The sequence below is a fragment of the Colias eurytheme genome, chromosome 1 (assembly GCF_061535395.1).
Source record: "Colias eurytheme isolate Ceu_HAF_F1 chromosome 1, ilColEury1 Martin Lab GWU primary, whole genome shotgun sequence".
Lineage (NCBI taxonomy): Eukaryota > Metazoa > Arthropoda > Insecta > Lepidoptera > Pieridae > Colias > Colias eurytheme.
The window spans coordinates 1,693,534-1,712,224 of NC_142980.1; the positions used below are offsets into that span (position 1 = coordinate 1,693,534).

Sequence of the window (18,691 nt, forward strand, 5' to 3'; positions counted from 1 at the left end):
AGTAACTTAAAGACTAAGCTTAAAGAAATGTTTCCACAACCTCTATAACATAAAATTATTTGTCAATGAGTCATTTTGAAAGAGTGTCAAAACAAAAGGTTTCGGTATTTATTGCTTGCACGTGTTTACTATGTATTGTTAACGTAAACAATACATTACCTATTGTTTGCTTTATCGAAATTCTTCAAAGCTTTGCTGAGGATAGCTTTATGACAACGACTTACTTGCATCATAAGTTTTTGATAGTTGTCCTGGAAACATCGCTTTACTTACTGTGTGATAAAACTGGCTTAAAATGAGTCCAAAAAGAAAACTAACAACCCTCACCTACGCCGATAAATTAAAAGCTATAGAAGCAGTGAAAAATGGATAGACCCTTGATAACTTAAAACCTCTATAACTTAAAATACATATTTTGTGTTTCCCTTGGACTTTAACTTATCGAGGTTCTACTGTACATTATACCTACAGATAAACAATTTTAATTCTATGCAACTATTTTTTCTTGTATCAATATTTACGGCAAGACTAAGTGTGAAGTGTTTTGTACGAACATTTGCTTCTTGGATTTATACCTACTGATGCTGCTAATGCTTCATTGCTGACATGGATTTACGTTTAATGAATGGCAGCTGAATTTAATTTTTGACTTTACTCAAATCCATGTCAGCTATGATCGTTTCTTATGAATTTATAATTAACTAGAGGTCCGCCCCGGCTTCGCCCGTGGTACATATTTCGCAATAAAAGGTAGCCTATGTCCTTTCTCGGGTATCAAAATTTATCTCCATACCAAATTTCATGCAAATTGGTTCAGTAGTTTAGGCGTGATTACAGAGTAACAGACAGACAGACAGAGTTACTTTCGCATTTATAATATTAGTAGATATGGATACAGGATAATGCACTTTGATTATAAGAATAATTCACGTTTTTAGTTTAGTTGTATAACCGTTTTATTTTTCAGTAGTAGTAGTTGAGTAGCCTATGTTTGATCTGCTTCCGTAAAGAAAATAATTAGTATGCTATTCACAGGTTTTAGTTTGCAATATTTCGATTATATTAATGTACGACTAGACGTTGGACCATCCTCTCAATATAGAAGTAACTAAGTGATTATTTGAGCTGCGTATTTTGTTTTGGATAAATGATACAGTGTTATAACATCATCGAATAGCAGTATTACTTCCAGTGCGGGAAGGTGATGGGCGATGGCGCTAGACGCTAGTTATTTTTCCACGTTGGAAACAATACTGCAACAACAAGGCATTATAGTACGACCGACGACGGGTCGTACCTCATACGTATGTTTATTGAGAAATCGCTCCAGAATTCGATCGCCATCCGAGGAATCGTCAATCGATGCCAAGGCCTATGACTGGTATTACTTTATAATCTAGGAATATACAGTACCTTTTTTTTTTTAGTGGGGAAATCTTGCATAGATACCCACGGCCTCCGGGGAAGAGGCCGTGGGTTATGTCGGATTCCTACCGACCAAAACCCCACTGTGTTCCGTCAAGCCGCATCAACGACAGGGCCACGGGTATGTGTAGAGTTCATCCGTGACCAGGAATATACAGTACCTATCAGTAAATAATCGAATTAAGGGCGCGCATAAAGCCAAATCACCAATCTACTTTTAGTTGATACGTGTAATATTCAAGACCAAATATAAAAAATAAAATATATGTAAAACTTGATGATATTTTCGATCACATTGTCAGATCAAAAACATAAAATATTGAAATTGACTCGATAGAAAAAATTCACGAAGTTACCTCTAAATTTCACACTTTTAAGTTTTTTACTTGAAATGGTAATGCCTATTATGTTCTTTTTTTGATAAACAATTATATTGAAACATTAATTATATTTATCGCGCCCGAGAGTCCCAAAATAAAACCAATTTTCAAAGATTACTTTATTGAAGAAATATTACAATAGGCTGGGGTAGAAGCCTTTAAAAATAATGAAAAGATAAAAAAAAATCGCAGTCGGATGAAACCCATTAGAAAAGGAGGGGAATATGATGAAAATAAAAGGAAAAATAAATTACGGTCAATCCGAGTTCGGGAAGTGGGAGGGGGGAGCTTTTAAGAGAAAAAAATGGTTTCTCCTAATTTCCGACAAAACTACAAGTCCTATAGAAAAAAGTTCAATGGCAAAGTTGTAGGTAATTAAAAGTTCTACAACTTTTGTTTCCACAATTTTTTCACATAACCTAAAAATTTAGGTGAAAAATTCAAAAAACCAAGTTTTTGGTTTTTTATTTTTATCTACTTCAAAATTTATTTTTTTTCTACGAAATTTGATGGAAACTTACTTTATTATGTCCCAAATACACTGTAATTTATTTGATTGAAAATATTTATTTTTTCGCCTTATTTTGAATTAATACCAATTGTGAGAACTTTGTGAGACCAGTTTTGTGTAATTACTTTTAGTTTTAGTTTAATCACGATAAAACACTTTTGGCGCTTACTATATTTTTAATTACGCAAGAAATCATCTTCCATCGCACGTTCCGGGAGCTAAAAACATAATTCTATTTCATACATCAGACGCTATCGCTCCGTTGAGACGAGTAGACCGTGCCATTGCTGCGCCGAATTTTAATAATTTTGTTTTAATATTGTATTGTTTTTTTAGAAAATGGTAAACAACAAAATAACATTGATTATTTTTCCGACCCAAATATCGACCAATAGAATTGCACCATTCGACGTCACGTGGTACAACCTACATGGTATTATACTGATAATTTTTTGAAAATTTTCTCTGGTCGTTGACGTCAAACTGACAGGTTCAATTCAATTGTGAAATTATTGGCCGACATTTGGGACGGAAAAATAATCTCCCGAATACCACACGAGCTTCAAAATTATCTGGCATTTCCCTCAAGGTTCCCTGCAAACAAATAAAGTCGTCAAGTTTTTCAGAAAAATTTAACCTTGACTAAAAACTTGACTCCTTCATTTGTTTGCAACGAACCTATCGGAAAATACCCGATAATTTTGATGCTCTTGTGGTATTATAAGTGAAACTTCAGAAACGAGAACTGAAAGAGATTCGTATTTAAATGATATCTATTATCTAACTAATTTTCGAAGATAATTTAATATAGTATAGATAGTAGGTATATTAATAAATTATTATTATTTATTTATTAATATATGTATTAATTATAATATAAAAAATAAGACTTGATTCATTTCAGAAACTTTATGCAGGTGAGTTTAGAATTTAGATATGTAGGTATCTATTATTTTCGTAAATTCGTTTCCGCGGGCTGAGTATTGACGCGACGATTTTAGGTATACATATATGGATATATAAATATTTCATTCATAGTTTTACATCAATAAAATCAAGAAAGATTTATAGTATATTTTTTATGAATTATAATATTATTAGCTAATGCTAAGACATACATACAGACAGACAAACATACAAAAATTCGAAAAGCTATATTTATGTACTTATAGATATGTTATATTATTATGTAATACAGATTGTGAATATATTATATAGGTATATACTATTTACGTTATTATTGTCTATTGGTTTCTCTGTCTACGGTTGAAATATGTTGCGCGGCAATTTTAAACAGTAGTCTGTGTTGTTGGTGTGGCAATAATTTTTGCTGGATTACAACAGCTGCAAACAGTTGTAATCTAAGGCAAACAGTGATTAATTAATACAACAAACATAAGTCATCATATAAATTAAATGATGAATTGTGCATATTATTATAAATGGTTAAGTACCTGATGTACCTACTCAACGGTTAACTACAATTTACGGTCTACCTACCCTTAAAGCTAAATTAAAACACAATTTAATTATTTTAAACACGTTGCAGCATAGAAAAATTTAACGCAGTTGGATATATTTTAACGAATTGTCTTGTTCATATGTTTGGATAACAATAATAATGGTGCCTTGCTGTAAAGAAAACTCGGTGACATAGAAATCTAAATACTCGGTGACCTTTAAAAAATCATTAACTTGCATTAAAATTTTTGCTGGTAATAATTATTAATATATTGCATTTTATAAACATGACCTGGTTTTCACATGATAAGCAATGAAAATAGGTACCTATGTCATTTAAAAAAACGAAAATATAAACAACATACCACGTCACTACTCACTACGTCCTAACTCCTAAGAAGTAAAATTATTCGGGTATAATATTATTAAGCTAGCGTATGGAACGGCTAGGGAATGTCAAGTTGGTGGTGGTAGGTGGGTCATCAGCCGATGCCAGTCGGTGGTAAGATGTGGCGGTGTGCGGTTGTGCTTGTCTCTCTACTGGTGGTGACTAGCACCATCGATGTGCGGCTGCTGCGGCGGTACCACGGATCATCTGCTAAGGTTCGTGAACATTTTTGGAGCAAGCGAATTCGAAATTTAAAATTATTTTTGTCGTTTTATTTTATTTTTCTAAAACATGTCAAACATCAATTAGTTCTTTCCTCTTCTTATGAGAAAAAAAAAATCGATTATGAAATGAATCTAAATCGTCGAATAAAATACGCGAATGACGTAAGGCGACCTAGGTATCTAATGCAAATATAAAAAAAAAATGCAAATGAGTTAATAATTTTTAAGACACTTTAAATATGTAGATATATTGATCATCGTGCATGTCGTTTTTCAAGTAGAAAGTTTGGAAAATATGTACCTAACTAATTACAATTTTTTTTCATTAATTTAGCTTAATATTATTTTTTTCATAAAATAATGTTGAAGAAGATGATTTAACCACTGTTTTGAAACCGTCAATAAATTCGAATAATTTTTATAATTAATTTATCAATCATATATTAATCGATTTCGATCTTGTAATCGATGGCTATTAATAACCTAAGCTAATAACTTTAATAATAACAGTGGATGCTGTTAGAAAACATGAAGTAAAAAAAAACTTCATGTTCGATATTTGAATACCTAATTTAAGTGGTGTTGTTATCAGACTAGTCCTAAGAGGACAGACGCAATTGCAATCTTATTAATTGTCGTGCCTCATGTATGTAAACTTTTTATTTATAATGTGGGTGATGGGTCCAAATAAATATTTTTCATTTTTTCATTTTTTTTATTAATAATTTTTCTATCATTATTAAAAACAACTTGGTTACAATACAGTGAACAGATGATTCAAGCATTTCTAGGAAGTCTTGTCAATTAATAAAATATAATATCGTGCAAGTGAAATTATTCGTATTAAAATAAGTAATTGATTACATAACATTTATTTTACAATACATGTGAGTATCTAATAATATAATTAATAGCCTATTATACATATATTTTTTCATGACAAAACAAGAATTGTCGATTTAATAGGTACAAGAAATTTATTGTAATTTAATCTGCGTGATGTATTATTATAATCTATACTTATAATAAATCTGTAGAGAGGCCAATTCTGTACATGAAATATATTTAAAAAAAATCTATGAAGGGGTGATAAGGGATCGCTACTGATGCCAAAAATGCAATCAGTAAAATTTTTGTCTGTCTGTCTGTCTGTATATTCGCTATAGAAACAGAAACTACACGACGGATTTTAACCAAATTTGGCACAATTATTCTTCATACTCCTGGGCAGGTTATAGTAAAAGAATCATGTAAATCGGTGTAGAAACACCAAAGCTATACATGAAATACGCTATAAGTCATCGCGCGTGAATACAGAATCAGGCCATAAGGATTATTTTTGTGTATCAGTTGCCGCGTTCGACGCGCTTCGCGGCGGGTCTGCACCCGTTTCGCGTTGTCACGGCATCACGTGTGAACGGCTGAACCGATTTCGATAATTCTTTTCTATTATATTCCTTGTACGAGGATGGTTCTTATGTAGAGAAAACGTAAATATGTTCCACGGGCGAAGCCGGGCTGGTTATTAATAATTTATTATGTTATATACTGTAAGCAAAAAAAATAACGTCTATTCTAATCCAAAGACAGTGCAGTGAATCTAATCAGGTGATCATAATCTATTTCGTAACTAATTCGTGGCAATTCAATTATTTATATTAGCATGAAACATTTAAAAAGTGGCTGTCATTGAAATTATCAGCAAGTTGTGAAACATCGTCGATTTCTCACGTAAAATGTTGGAATACATAATATTATTCATACTGCAACTTTTTCCATTCAGAAAAGGTAACCACTAGTTACTTACATTGCTATTTAGTACAGATGAAAACAGACTTCAATGAGATTCAATTATGTATATTAATTATTATGGACTTATACAAATATTCAGGTAAAACTTGTTTAGTTTCGCGGAAGCATAGGCGAAAGCTTTGATTTTCTTGTGATTTTTTAGTGCGTTGAGGTTATAAGGTACAGCTGGGTTTTGTTGCATGGAAAGTGTACCTATTTTCAGTTTTGTACTTTTTACAAAAACTTTTCTAGCTTATAAATGTAATATTAATCCCACCAAAAACATAAATGTAAAAATTGGAGCCAAGTTCAATCGTTGACTTAATTGCCGAAAAAAGAATTGAGATCTAAATGTGTGCCAAGTTCTGTAGACAGTCCAGGAATTTATTAACAAAGATGTATTACATTCTTGGGTGAACTGAAAACTCAATTGTTTTATTTTCCCTTATAGAACAACGTGTATTCCAAAATATGACTTTTTTAATTTGAATAATAGAATTATTTTCACAAAGCAAACAACTAATGACCTATTGAACCCCATAATTTGATCAGGCTAGTTTTTTATTTAGTTAATAATAGTGGGATTTCCGGGATAAAACCTAGCCTATGTGTTAATCCAAGTTACCCTCTATATGTGTGCTAAATTTCATTGAAATCGGGTCCAGTAGTTTTTGCGTGAAAACCATACATACATACATAACCTTTCCTCTTTATAATATTAGTATAATACATACCTACCAATAACGTCACATAGTAATATCACTTTCTATACACTTAACTTTTTGCTTTTACTCTTAACGACGCTGATCAACACTCGTCACTCATTCAAACAGTTTTTCGTCATGAGAACAATGAATCTCGTTAATTAACGAAACTGTTACATCTAAGGTAAAATTACTTATAATTAGTTATTTTTACGATAAAGCACTTGTATCATTGTATTAAGTAAGAGTAGGTATTATTTATCGTAACAGTAACGCCTGAATATTATGTTACTTTTGTTAGACACATAGACATAGACACACATTTATTTACAAACAATAACACACACAACAACTGACAAAAATAATGACAAAACACATTACATACATTGTTAGTTGTTACACATTAATATAGGTACATACTTAGTTATACTTTTGTATCTATCTTGATCTTATGTTTTGTCGTTATTTTTTAATTAAAACTTTTACGTCTTAGCCTGCTTGTAGCAAGGGTGCCCAACATTGTATACATTTATTTCAAAAAAAGAAGAAAATGTGCCACCTGCTTTGCATTCATGATTTGTAATGTAAGTAAATATAATCAATTTTGTGCGCTGAAGCAAAATTGCCGGAAAAGATATACACCGCAGATAATTTCAAGTCTGAAATGGGTACACTCGTAACAGTTGTTATTTTTTCACCAAGCACCATTGCATGTATAATCGGTTAATTTCTAATAAATTGTAACATACGGCATAAGATCACGAACGGTATATAATCGTTTGTAATTACCGTAAACTTCCTGACGTAATTGTAACAAATGTGTCTAGTCGTACCATTAATTTGTTTAATATTTGGCGAGCTAATAACGCTATCTATCGCCTGGCTTTCCTAGGAAATGTGTGTCTTCGACCGGAATAAGATGTAGCAAAAAGGAATCGAAACTGATATTATATAAACTAGCAGTCCGCCCCGGCTTCGCCCGTGGTACCTACATGTTTAAACTATCCTATCTCTCTAGTCGGATCGAACTGCACATGGTGTGCGAATTTTATTATAATCGGTTAGGAGTCCATTGAGGACAAACATTGTAACACGAGATTTATATTATATACATCCATAATATATAAATGCGAAAGTAACTCTGTCTGTCTGTCTGTTACTCAATTACGCCTTAACTACTGAACCAATTTGCATGAAATTTGGTATAGAGATATTTTGATACCCGAGAAAGGACATAGGATAGGTTTTATCCCGGAAATCCTACGGGAACGGGTTTTTCTTTGAAAACGCGGGCGAAGCCGCGGGCGGAAAGCTAGTATATTATAAGATTATCTGGTTAAATGATAAGTGTACGTTTGTAAGGAACATCTTACATATAAAGAAATGGTTAGGAAACACAAGCCATTATCCGATACTTCAGTCCTTTAGTGTGTAATTTGGATTCATTGATAGAGTGGGATTCAAGAGCAAGGTTAGAGACAATAATATTATGTGTATTGGCTTGGCAATTTTTTATACTTTTATGTAGGTAATAGTTGGGCTATTTTAAGTCTATTAGTTTAATCCCACAAGTAACTGCCACGCTTTGGATATAAAAGTTTAGCCTTTGTTGATAGAACTACTACGGCCACGGATAGTCTCATTACCAAAATCTTTAAGATGCAAATCGTGAATTATAAGTAAGTATACATTTATGCAACCGAATTAATATCATGCATATAGTCACTGATAAGTAGGTAGTCGTCACGTCAAAATGCATGTTTGTCAACTTGTCAAATTAAAAATCTGGTCATGCCAAAATTTTGTCGATTCGTGTTGTTCGAAAAACAGCTGATTAATTTGTATGTATTTCTTTCCTGAAACATGATAGTTGCGTGTTATTTTTTTAAGTTTACATGTGGGTATGATATTCGGGTTGTTTCAGGAATTTCTTCGGTGAAATAGATCGATCGAATATAAATGGCTTAAACATCCTATTATAGTTAGATTTTACTAGAACTAGAACGAGTTATCTAATATTAATGAAGTTACGATTTAGGTTATTTTTTATTTACATCTTTTTTCAGTTGGGTGCATGGAGATACAATGCTACGTTATGTTGTGATATCTCATTGTTAGATTTATGCTAGCAGCATCCAGGATTAATAAAAAAATATCGATAACGAGTTTAATGTTTTATTTAATTAGATCGAGGCAAAATCGCTTCCATCTATGAAATATGAAGATCTGTTGCCATAATCATCATGGTAAAACATTTTGCTATGGTGGATATAAGGTATCCATATACGGGGGTATTTACTAGTATACACTAGTGACTATACCTACACTGTCACACTGTTATATGCTTTGAGGGTTTGACAAATCATCTATAGAATAGTAACTGTTTAGTTTTGCCGCTGCGATTTTCTTTTTTTGCATTGCGACATTCGATTTTGCTATTTTTTTGCGATTTTTTTTTATGTAATTGCGTTGTGATGTGATCATTGTCAAATCTATCGACGTATCTATTTTTTCTTCTTATACAGAATAATATTTTGTTTCAGGTGGATTGTTTTGATTTACCAGAACCGAGGGACTTGAAATTTTTCAAACATCTTGATGGAGCTGGTGAGTTCTTTATATGACATGTTATATGACTATTGCTGTTCAAGCGTATTTTACAATACATTGAATTTTTTGTTGTGTATTAAGAGATATGATTACTTTAAATCTAGTATGAAATAAACAGTCAAAGTGAATACACGTATTTTTTCTTCAATATCCCTCTGCTGAGCTAATTTGAACCTTAACACAATAAACATATGGACCATCGATGCCGGATTAAATTGAATGGAGGGATTAGCGAGCTCGACCAGCGAAGACAAAAGACTACATTCCTTAGATAACACGGGTGTTCTTTGCATCGGTTTTGTGCAGTTTTTAATGTAAACAAGTTAGAATTGAATAATTACGTTTTATAACATTTGTGAAGATTGATTATTGGAAGATTTTACTTACTATTTACGAATATAAAAAATGTCGCCGCCTACTATGGAACAAAGTGGATATTTAAGTACATTGGAAGACTTAGCTAGTACTTTACAAAAAACACAAACGAACTTAAAGAAATGTCCTAAGCAGCGATTAACGGAAGGTTATATCACAGCGCGATTGCAGACGATTGAAGAGTATTGGGCATCGTTTAAGCAAGCTCACAACGGTCTTGTTAAGTGTACGCCACGGGAACAGAAGGGAATATTGACATACTTCCTGAACGAAGAATATTATTTATATGAAGATTTGTATCTTAACTTAGAAGCCGACTTACGGGATTTATTAATTAAATTGAAACAACCGAATCAACCCGCTCCGCCGTGTGATATGTCAATAACATGCGTAGAAGGTCAACAATCGTTCTCCAAGTTACCCAGGATACAATTACCAACTTTTTCGGGAAGATATGAAGACTGGCCCACTTATCAAGATTTATTTAAAGCGCTCGTTCATGACACTTCATTGGGGGATGTACAGAAATTACATTATTTGAAAACAAGTGTTTGTGGTGAAGCCGAGATGTTGTTAAGAAATATACCTATTACCGGGTCGAATTATAAACAAGCGTGGGATACATTAAAGGGACGATTTGGAAACAAAAAGATGATTGTTACTTCTATTTTAAAAAGATTATTTAACCAAAAGAAAGTAGTGAACCAGTCTGCAAGTCCAATTAAAGCGTTATTAGATACAACAACAGAGTGTATACAGAGCCTGAATAATTTGAATATAAACACCGATTCTTGGGATCCTATAATTATATTTCTGGTGGGGCAGAAGTTGGATACAGAGTCGTTAAAGGACTGGGAGGAACTTACACACAAAGATGGAAGTGATGAACTGTCTACATGGTCAGAACTGAAGAAGTTTCTTGAAGCTAAGTTTCGTACACTTGAACTTGTCACGCCAGTAACAACATCTACTAGGGAGAAATCTTCAACATATAAGTCACATCACGCCACAGTCGAAGACGGCCGCCGGGATATTTATCAATCACCACATGTTCGTGTTTCACCGGTATCATGTACTTATTGCAACGGTGAGCACTACATATTCAACTGCAAGGAATTTGTGAATCAGTCGGTTGATGCGCGACAAGAGTTTGTGAAGAAGAATTATTTATGTTACAATTGCCTTCAACCGAATCATAATGTATACCGATGTAAACAAAGGAAAACATGTCGAGTTTGCGGAAGAAAACATCATTCACTTTTACATAAGGTTAGACTGACACATACGGACGAAGATGAACAACCACAACCAGAACAAAACATCACAACAGCACACTTCTCTAGAGAACAACCCGATCAACAAGTATTGTTAGCGACAGCACAAGTTATGGTTAAAGCGAAGAACGGTTACACACACATGCTTCGTGCTTTAATTGATCAGGGATCAGAGGCAACATTCGTTTCTGCGAGAGCAGCGGCACTTTTGGGTTGTACAAAATCCAAAATCAACGGTGTAGTCTCAGGAGTGGGAGAAGGAAATCGTATACAAATACAACATCTAGTCGATCTCGCAGTTTCGTCACGATGGAAAGAAGAAGATGATAGTATTGAAGTCAGGGCTTACATTCTTAAGACTATTTCAACAAGTTTGCCCTCAACACACATCAAGACGAACTGTTCAGAGCTCCAAATGTTACCATTGGCTGACCCTACCTATCATACACCAGGAAGAATTGACATGTTGTTGGGAGCGGATGTCTATTGCAAGATTATAGAAGATGGATTGGTAAAATTGTCAGATGGGTTAGTGGTGCAGAAAACACGTTTGGGATGGGTTATATCAGGTCGAAGAGATGAAAAGGTTATAGATAACAAACACAATGTAATAACACTACATATAACAAGGATGGTTGAAGAAGATAATGATTTACTTAGAAGGTTCTGGGAAATAGAAACTGATGTCTACAAAAAGAAGAAGATTCAAACAAAAGAAGAAGAACTATGTGAGGAGATTTACAAGAATACAACAAGAAGAGATTCAACAGGACGATATGAAGTACATTTACCGTTAAAACAATGTATAGAAGACACGATTAAATTATGTGGAAAAACAAAAGAGCAAGCTATGAGAAGATTTACACAACTAGAAAAGAAATTTGAAAGAGATGAGAAGTTGAAAACAGAATATACAAAGGTTATACATGAATACAAAACAATGGGTCACGTGAAACATGTAAGGGATGTCAATAGCGATAATGCTATTTATCTGCCGCATCATGCAGTAATACGTGATGACAAAGAAACGACAAAGGTACGAGTCGTCTTTGATGCATCGGCTAAAGGTTCTAATGGCTATTCATTAAATGATTGTATGATGATTGGACCTGTCTTACAGCCTGACCTCAGAAGTTTGATTATAGCGTGGCGAATGCATAAGATATGTGTTGTGGGGGACATCGTTAAGATGTATAGGATGATCAACATGACTGCTAAACATACACCTTTACAACGCATCTTATGGCGAGATAATCCTCATGATCAAATTGAAGAATATGACCTAACAACTGTAACCTTTGGTACAGCAGCAGCTCCTTATTTAGCTGTGCGTACTTTAATACAATTAGCAGATGATGAGTTGCATAATTATACGGACACTGCTGTTATTAAAAAGGCTTTCTATATGGATGACCTCATGACAGGAAATGAAAATATTGAGAAGACAAAGAACATGTGTAAAGAAATAACAGAGATATTAGTCAAAGGAGGGTTTCAAATGCAGAAATGGTCTAGTAATTCAGAAGAAGTATTAAAATATTTACAAGGAAATGATATTGATTCAAGGGACAAGATAAATATAAAGTTAGATGATGTAATAAGAATTCTCGGATTAACATGGGATAGAAAGGATGATGCATTCAAAGTATCAGTAAACTTACCAGAAATGAAGCAACCTGTAACAAAGAGAACAATTCTATCTGATGTGGCTCGACTTTTTGATCCTTTTGGGTGGCTTTCGCCTGTAATTGTTACTGCGAAGATTTTAATACAAAGATTGTGGTTATGTAGCCTAGGATGGGACGATCAACTAACTCCGGATTTACGCGAAGAGTGGATAAGATACAGAGAACAACTTACACATTTGCAAAACCTCAAGATACCACGTTGGTTAAAAACTACACTTGATAATGACAAGGTTGAATTACACGGTTTTGCAGATGCATCCGCTCAAGCTTACGCTGCAGTTACATATTTAAGGGTTATTGATGATGGAAAGGTAAATGTAACTATACTTGCTTCACGAACGAAGGTTGCACCATTAAAGCAAATATCGGTACCTAGATTGGAACTTTGCGCTGCAGCCCTACTAGCGGAGCTGATTGAAGATCTTGTGGAAGTGCTCAAAGTACCTAAACACAGAATATTCGCCTGGACCGATTCAATGGTTGTACTTTCATGGTTACAGTGTCAACCGATTCACTTGAAGACTTTTGTTGCAAATCGGGTTGGAAGTATAACACGACTCTTGGATAACGAATGTTGGAGACACGTCAAATCTGCCGAGAATCCTGCAGATATTGCAACCAGAGGCATTGACGCATGTGATCTAGTAGATTCTGAGATTTGGTGGATGGGACCGGTTTGGTTACAACAAACAAACCTTCAACTTGAGAGATGTGATGTTCCAAAAATAGATTTAGAAATGAAGAAGCTAAAATGTAATGTTATTATAGAAGAAAAGTCAATTTGGGAGAGATTTTCCACTATATCAAGAATGAAACGGGTACTCGCATATTGTAGAAGATTTCGTAAGAAACGGACAACACAAACACATCATTATTTAACATCACATGAAATGGAATACATATTGGAGGAATGCATAAGATATTATCAAAACTTGGTTTATGAAAAGGATATAGAAGCGCTAAAGAAAGAAGGAAGAGTGAAGAAACGAAGTACACTTATAACATTAGCTCCATTCATAGACGAAAGAGGCCTTTTGAGAGTGGGAGGCCGGTTGCAGAATGCATCACTGTCAGATACAACTAAACATCCTATTATAATACCGAGTCATCAACACATTACAAGGTTGTTAGTTAACGAAGCACATACAAAAACGCTCCATGGTGGCATACAACTAATGTTAACTTACATTAGAACAAAATATTGGGTGATTGGAGTGAAGTCGGCAGTAAAGCAATGTATTCGCAATTGTAAGATATGCATTATAGACAAGGCTAAAGTGAAGAGCCAGTTCATGGGTCAGCTACCAGCAATGCGAGTCAATCGACATCGACCGTTTATCAACAGTGGAGTCGATTATGCTGGTCCCGTATGGATAAGAACATCTAAGGGACGTGGTCACCATGCGACTAAAGGTTATATATGTTTGTTTGTCTGCATGGCGACACGCGCTATACATTTGGAAGCTGTGACAGATCTTACTTCACAAGCGTTTATAGCTGCGTTTAGAAGATTTGTCGCTCGCAGAGGCCACTGTGCTCACCTTTGGAGCGACAATGGAACTAACTTTGTAGCCGCAGCTAAGGAGATCAAAGATCTATTTAGTACGGGCAAGAGTAATATTTCGAATGAAATAGCCGAAGTTTTAGAAAACGACGGAACAACGTGGCATTTCATTCCGCCAAGAATGCCATCATACGGAGGTCTATGGGAGGCAGGCGTTCAATCTGCAAAGAGGCACATAAATAGAGTTAGTAAGAACAGCACCTTGACGTATGAGGAAATGTGTACTCTCTTGGCCCAGGTTGAAGCTTGTCTGAATTCTCGTCCGTTATGTCAAGCCAATGATGATATGGATACACCCCTTACGCCTGGTCATTTTCTAGTGGGCGAAACTTTAATCGGCGTACCCGACACTAACTATGATAATGTAAAGATTAATGTTTTGTCCAGATGGCAACTTGTACAGAGAATGACGCAGGATTTTTGGCGCCGGTGGCAACTGGAATATCTGAATACACTACAACAACGCTACAAGTGGCATGTCAGCGTACCATCACCTCAAATCGGAGATATGGTGATAATTAAAGAAGATAACATGCCTCCCACAAGATGGCTTATGGGAAGAGTAAAGGATCTACATCCTGGGGCAGATAACCATGTCCGTGTGGTGACGATACAGTGCCAGGGTAATCACGAGTTCAAACGGCCATTATACAAATTGATAGCGTTGCCTAAAGATTGTTAGTTTATTTGATTTACATTTATACACAATTGTTATTTACAAATTTACAGTCCACTAATATGTTATTTATAGTTGTTGTATAAATTTATTTGAATGTTATTAGATGAGTTCATGTTGATTTTACTACTGTATAAAAACTATTGTTTTTGGCCGCCGGTATGTTCAAGCGTATTTTACAATACATTGAATTTTTTGTTGTGTATTAAGAGATATGATTACTTTAAATCTAGTATGAAATAAACAGTCAAAGTGAATACACGTATTTTTTCTTCAATATCCCTCTGCTGAGCTAATTTGAACCTTAACACAATAAACAATTGCTATAATAATTCTGAAGGATTTTTGTTGTCATATTATATTATTTGATATTTTAATGCTTTTTTCTTTCTAATAATTTTTAAAGCAATAAATCTTGAGTTACGTAAATTGAAATAATGCTATTTTATCAATAACAATCCAACTGTTTTCAGTTTGGCGCTCAAAAAAGTCAAGGAACCTGCATCCCATAAAATACCGTCCCACCCCTATCACAAGGGTACCGTCCCGTCGGATCGACCTCGTCTTCTCAACCAAAGAGGACATCGTCAAAGAACACGCGAAACTAGTACAAGACATCAACGGCCTCCGCCAAGTGCTCTACGTGCCCCCACTCGCAGACGAGTCAAAAGACTACGAGGACTCAATCTTCCACGAGATTCTAGAAACTTCCACGACGCCCCGACCCGGGCCGACTTCAACAAAGCGCGCGAAGACAGGTATTCCAATCCTGCTGGTAGGTGGCGCTACTAACAAGGTGAAGAGTCAGCCAGTGAAGGTGACGAAACAGACGTACAGTTTGGTCGGGTCATCGGTGTCGCCAGTGAAACACCCGTATCCTTTCGTCACGCCGACCAGGTCGCCCATACGGGTGTGTATGGCAACACCCGTAACTTATGCGTCAAAACGGCCCAGCTTGTGGGAACGGATTGTGAACACTATTATACCTAGATAGCTTAAATATGGTTAGTTTGTAGGTTTAGTTAAGATAGGATTCTCAAGCTTTACTCCAAAGATATGTTATTTATTTATCTATCTAATAATAATACATAGTTTAAAAAAACTAAAAAACACGCTTTTAGTTCGGTTTTCTTTATAACGCTTGTTTTTTGTTTTTTTTTTAACTATTATTTATTTTATCAAATTAGTCTATTGTCATCGGTCCTAAATAAATCTACAAAGTTTGAACGAAATCTGGCCGTTTAAAGTGGGTCAAAATCGCGCCCAAAGAAGTCGGTTACAAACATACAGGTGAAGCTAATATAAAGCGTGTAAAAATAAGGTGCGTCTTTTAACCGAACTAAAAGCGTGTTTTTTAGTTTTTTTTAAACTATTATTATTATTTAACTCTGACCTATTCCTTATATTGTAATTTAATTTAATATTTAAATATTATGTGTATGTTTGTAATGTTGGAACGAAGTTCAATATCGCGCGGTACGCTGGCGAGCGTCACGAAAAATCCTCACGACATTTGCAGTGCGTAGCGCTCGGAGAGCGTGTATAATCATTTCTTCACTTCATTTAACTGCTAAAAATTGTTAATTTATCAACGATTTTTGTTAATTTATTTCAATTTAATAATAATTTTTGGGTAGACGTGCTCCTAAATAGATCGCATCACTGCTTTACATCAGGCAGGATAGCGGTCAAACGTCTACCTATTTAATATATAAAAAAAAATATGGGTAATACTTATTTCAAAACGTAAGGAACTTCGTTCCAATCGGGACATTTTTTTCTATAGATTTAAGAATTTTATGGAGTATTAATTAATGTATAAATAAGTATATTTGTAAAAATTTGCAATGTCATAGACGGATCAGAATTTTTATTAAAAAAAAATAAGCATTCGTCAATTTAGCACACAAAAAGTTGTTGCTCATAATTTTACAAACATCGAGATATTATTTTCCAATTAGGCTCTTAATAATTATTAATTACATTATGATTTGATATTATGCGTATTTGTTATCGTGTCTTATTACCTATTAACTAACATCGGAAAAATAATTGAAAATCTAATTCAATATCATACTAACTAATATAAAAACTGTTATTAAGACTTACAGAACCGTGCGTATATCTCTCATTCAACAGATTATACTCTAGTTATAAATATAGGAAACAAAGCAAATTATACATTATCTAGCTATGAATTAATCGTAGAAACGTTATTAGCGTAACGTATTGTTCCAGATTTCTCATCGTTTTACCGTACTGAAAGTAAGAGTTCTGTTTAATTTCATATTGTTCTAAAGAAGCGTTCATGTCGATTGCTAATTAATGAGCTAGTGTCTTGAGCAATTTACGTGACGTTTATTTTTCATTAATGAGAGTGTATAATGGCCGTTCCCAATATCGTATCTATCTTCGGTTTGACCCTACTAAAGATAGAAAGTGTTATCTATCTTTTGTTTTGGCGTCCCAATAAGCTTACCAGCTATAAGCTTACCTATCTCTGATCGCTATCTATCGTCTGGAGGACTAACTGCTTACTAGAGGTATATATTTTTTCTCTTTGAATTTGTCTATTTGAGCGTCCCAATAACGTTTTGACAGCAGTCAGCCAGTAATGGCCGTTCCCAATATCGTACCTATCTTACGATAGATAGAACCTTACTATATAGTAGCTATCGGAGATCTATCTATGACCGTAGTTTGAATATTGGGAACGGCCTTATGGGTGTTTCGAAAACAGCGAGGTAATTTTGAGTAGGTAGTTGAGAAAAAGAGGTTTTTGCTGTAAACCAATAACTATGTATAAAAAAACATTATTTATTTAGTTGTTATTGTGTGTGCTGTCTTTTCATATTTTTTTTACGTTTTGTATTGTGTAACAAAATATTTATTATGTGCAGTTACTATCTACTAGGTATACATTATTTATGATACATATAAGAAATATTTTTTTCTTAAACATTTATGAACTTAATTTGCAATCTATGAAAGTACTTGAAGTACGAGCATTTAGTGAGGCAGTATCGCGTAAAATGAAATTAACATACTCGTATTTACAATTAATACAAGTACAACTGTACAACTAATATAACTTGAAATTTCTGCATTTAAAATATTTTAACTTCAACTTAACACTCGATTCTTTAAAACCTACAAAGTAGTTTATCATTCGAATTATTCTAGTAAGGATTAAAAGTATGTTAAATATAATAAATTAATATAATATTAGAGAAATAGTGAATAGGCCTCTTTATAATTACGTGTAAATCACGTCATTGCGTGTGAGATAGTCAATTATGTATGTATTCGAGACATTGAGAACCGGTGTGTTTAACTACTGTAAAAGTTCATTAACAGGGACATAATAATTATTAAATTTATCAAAAAGAAACTCGTGTAGTTCCCGTTCCTGTGGGATTTCCGGGATAAAACTGTATTTGTCCTTTCTCAGCTTAAACTATCTTTTACCTAAACTATGTTTGTTACAAATTTCATCCAAATTTTTACAGGATCCCGATTTATACTTTCGCATTTTTAACATTAGGTGGGATTTTGGCATATCCTTAGAAAAATTTAACGACCCAAATAACTACGATGGTTTTAGATTGTCATTAGATTAA

The 18,691-nt window shown here is 34.1% G+C and overlaps 1 protein-coding gene across 1 annotated transcript; it reads left to right on the forward strand.

Moving 5' to 3' along the window:
• The first annotated feature begins 4,233 nt into the window (after positions 1–4,233).
• Positions 4,234–18,105, forward strand: LOC149910876 (uncharacterized). The gene is made up of 3 exons (XM_090120174.1): positions 4,234–4,380; positions 9,428–9,491; positions 15,545–18,105. Exons 1-3 carry the CDS (start codon positions 4,267–4,269, stop codon positions 16,063–16,065), a joined length of 699 nt encoding a protein of 232 aa, XP_089976300.1. The 5' UTR covers positions 4,234–4,266; the 3' UTR covers positions 16,066–18,105.
• Positions 18,106–18,691: the final 586 nt, after the last annotated feature.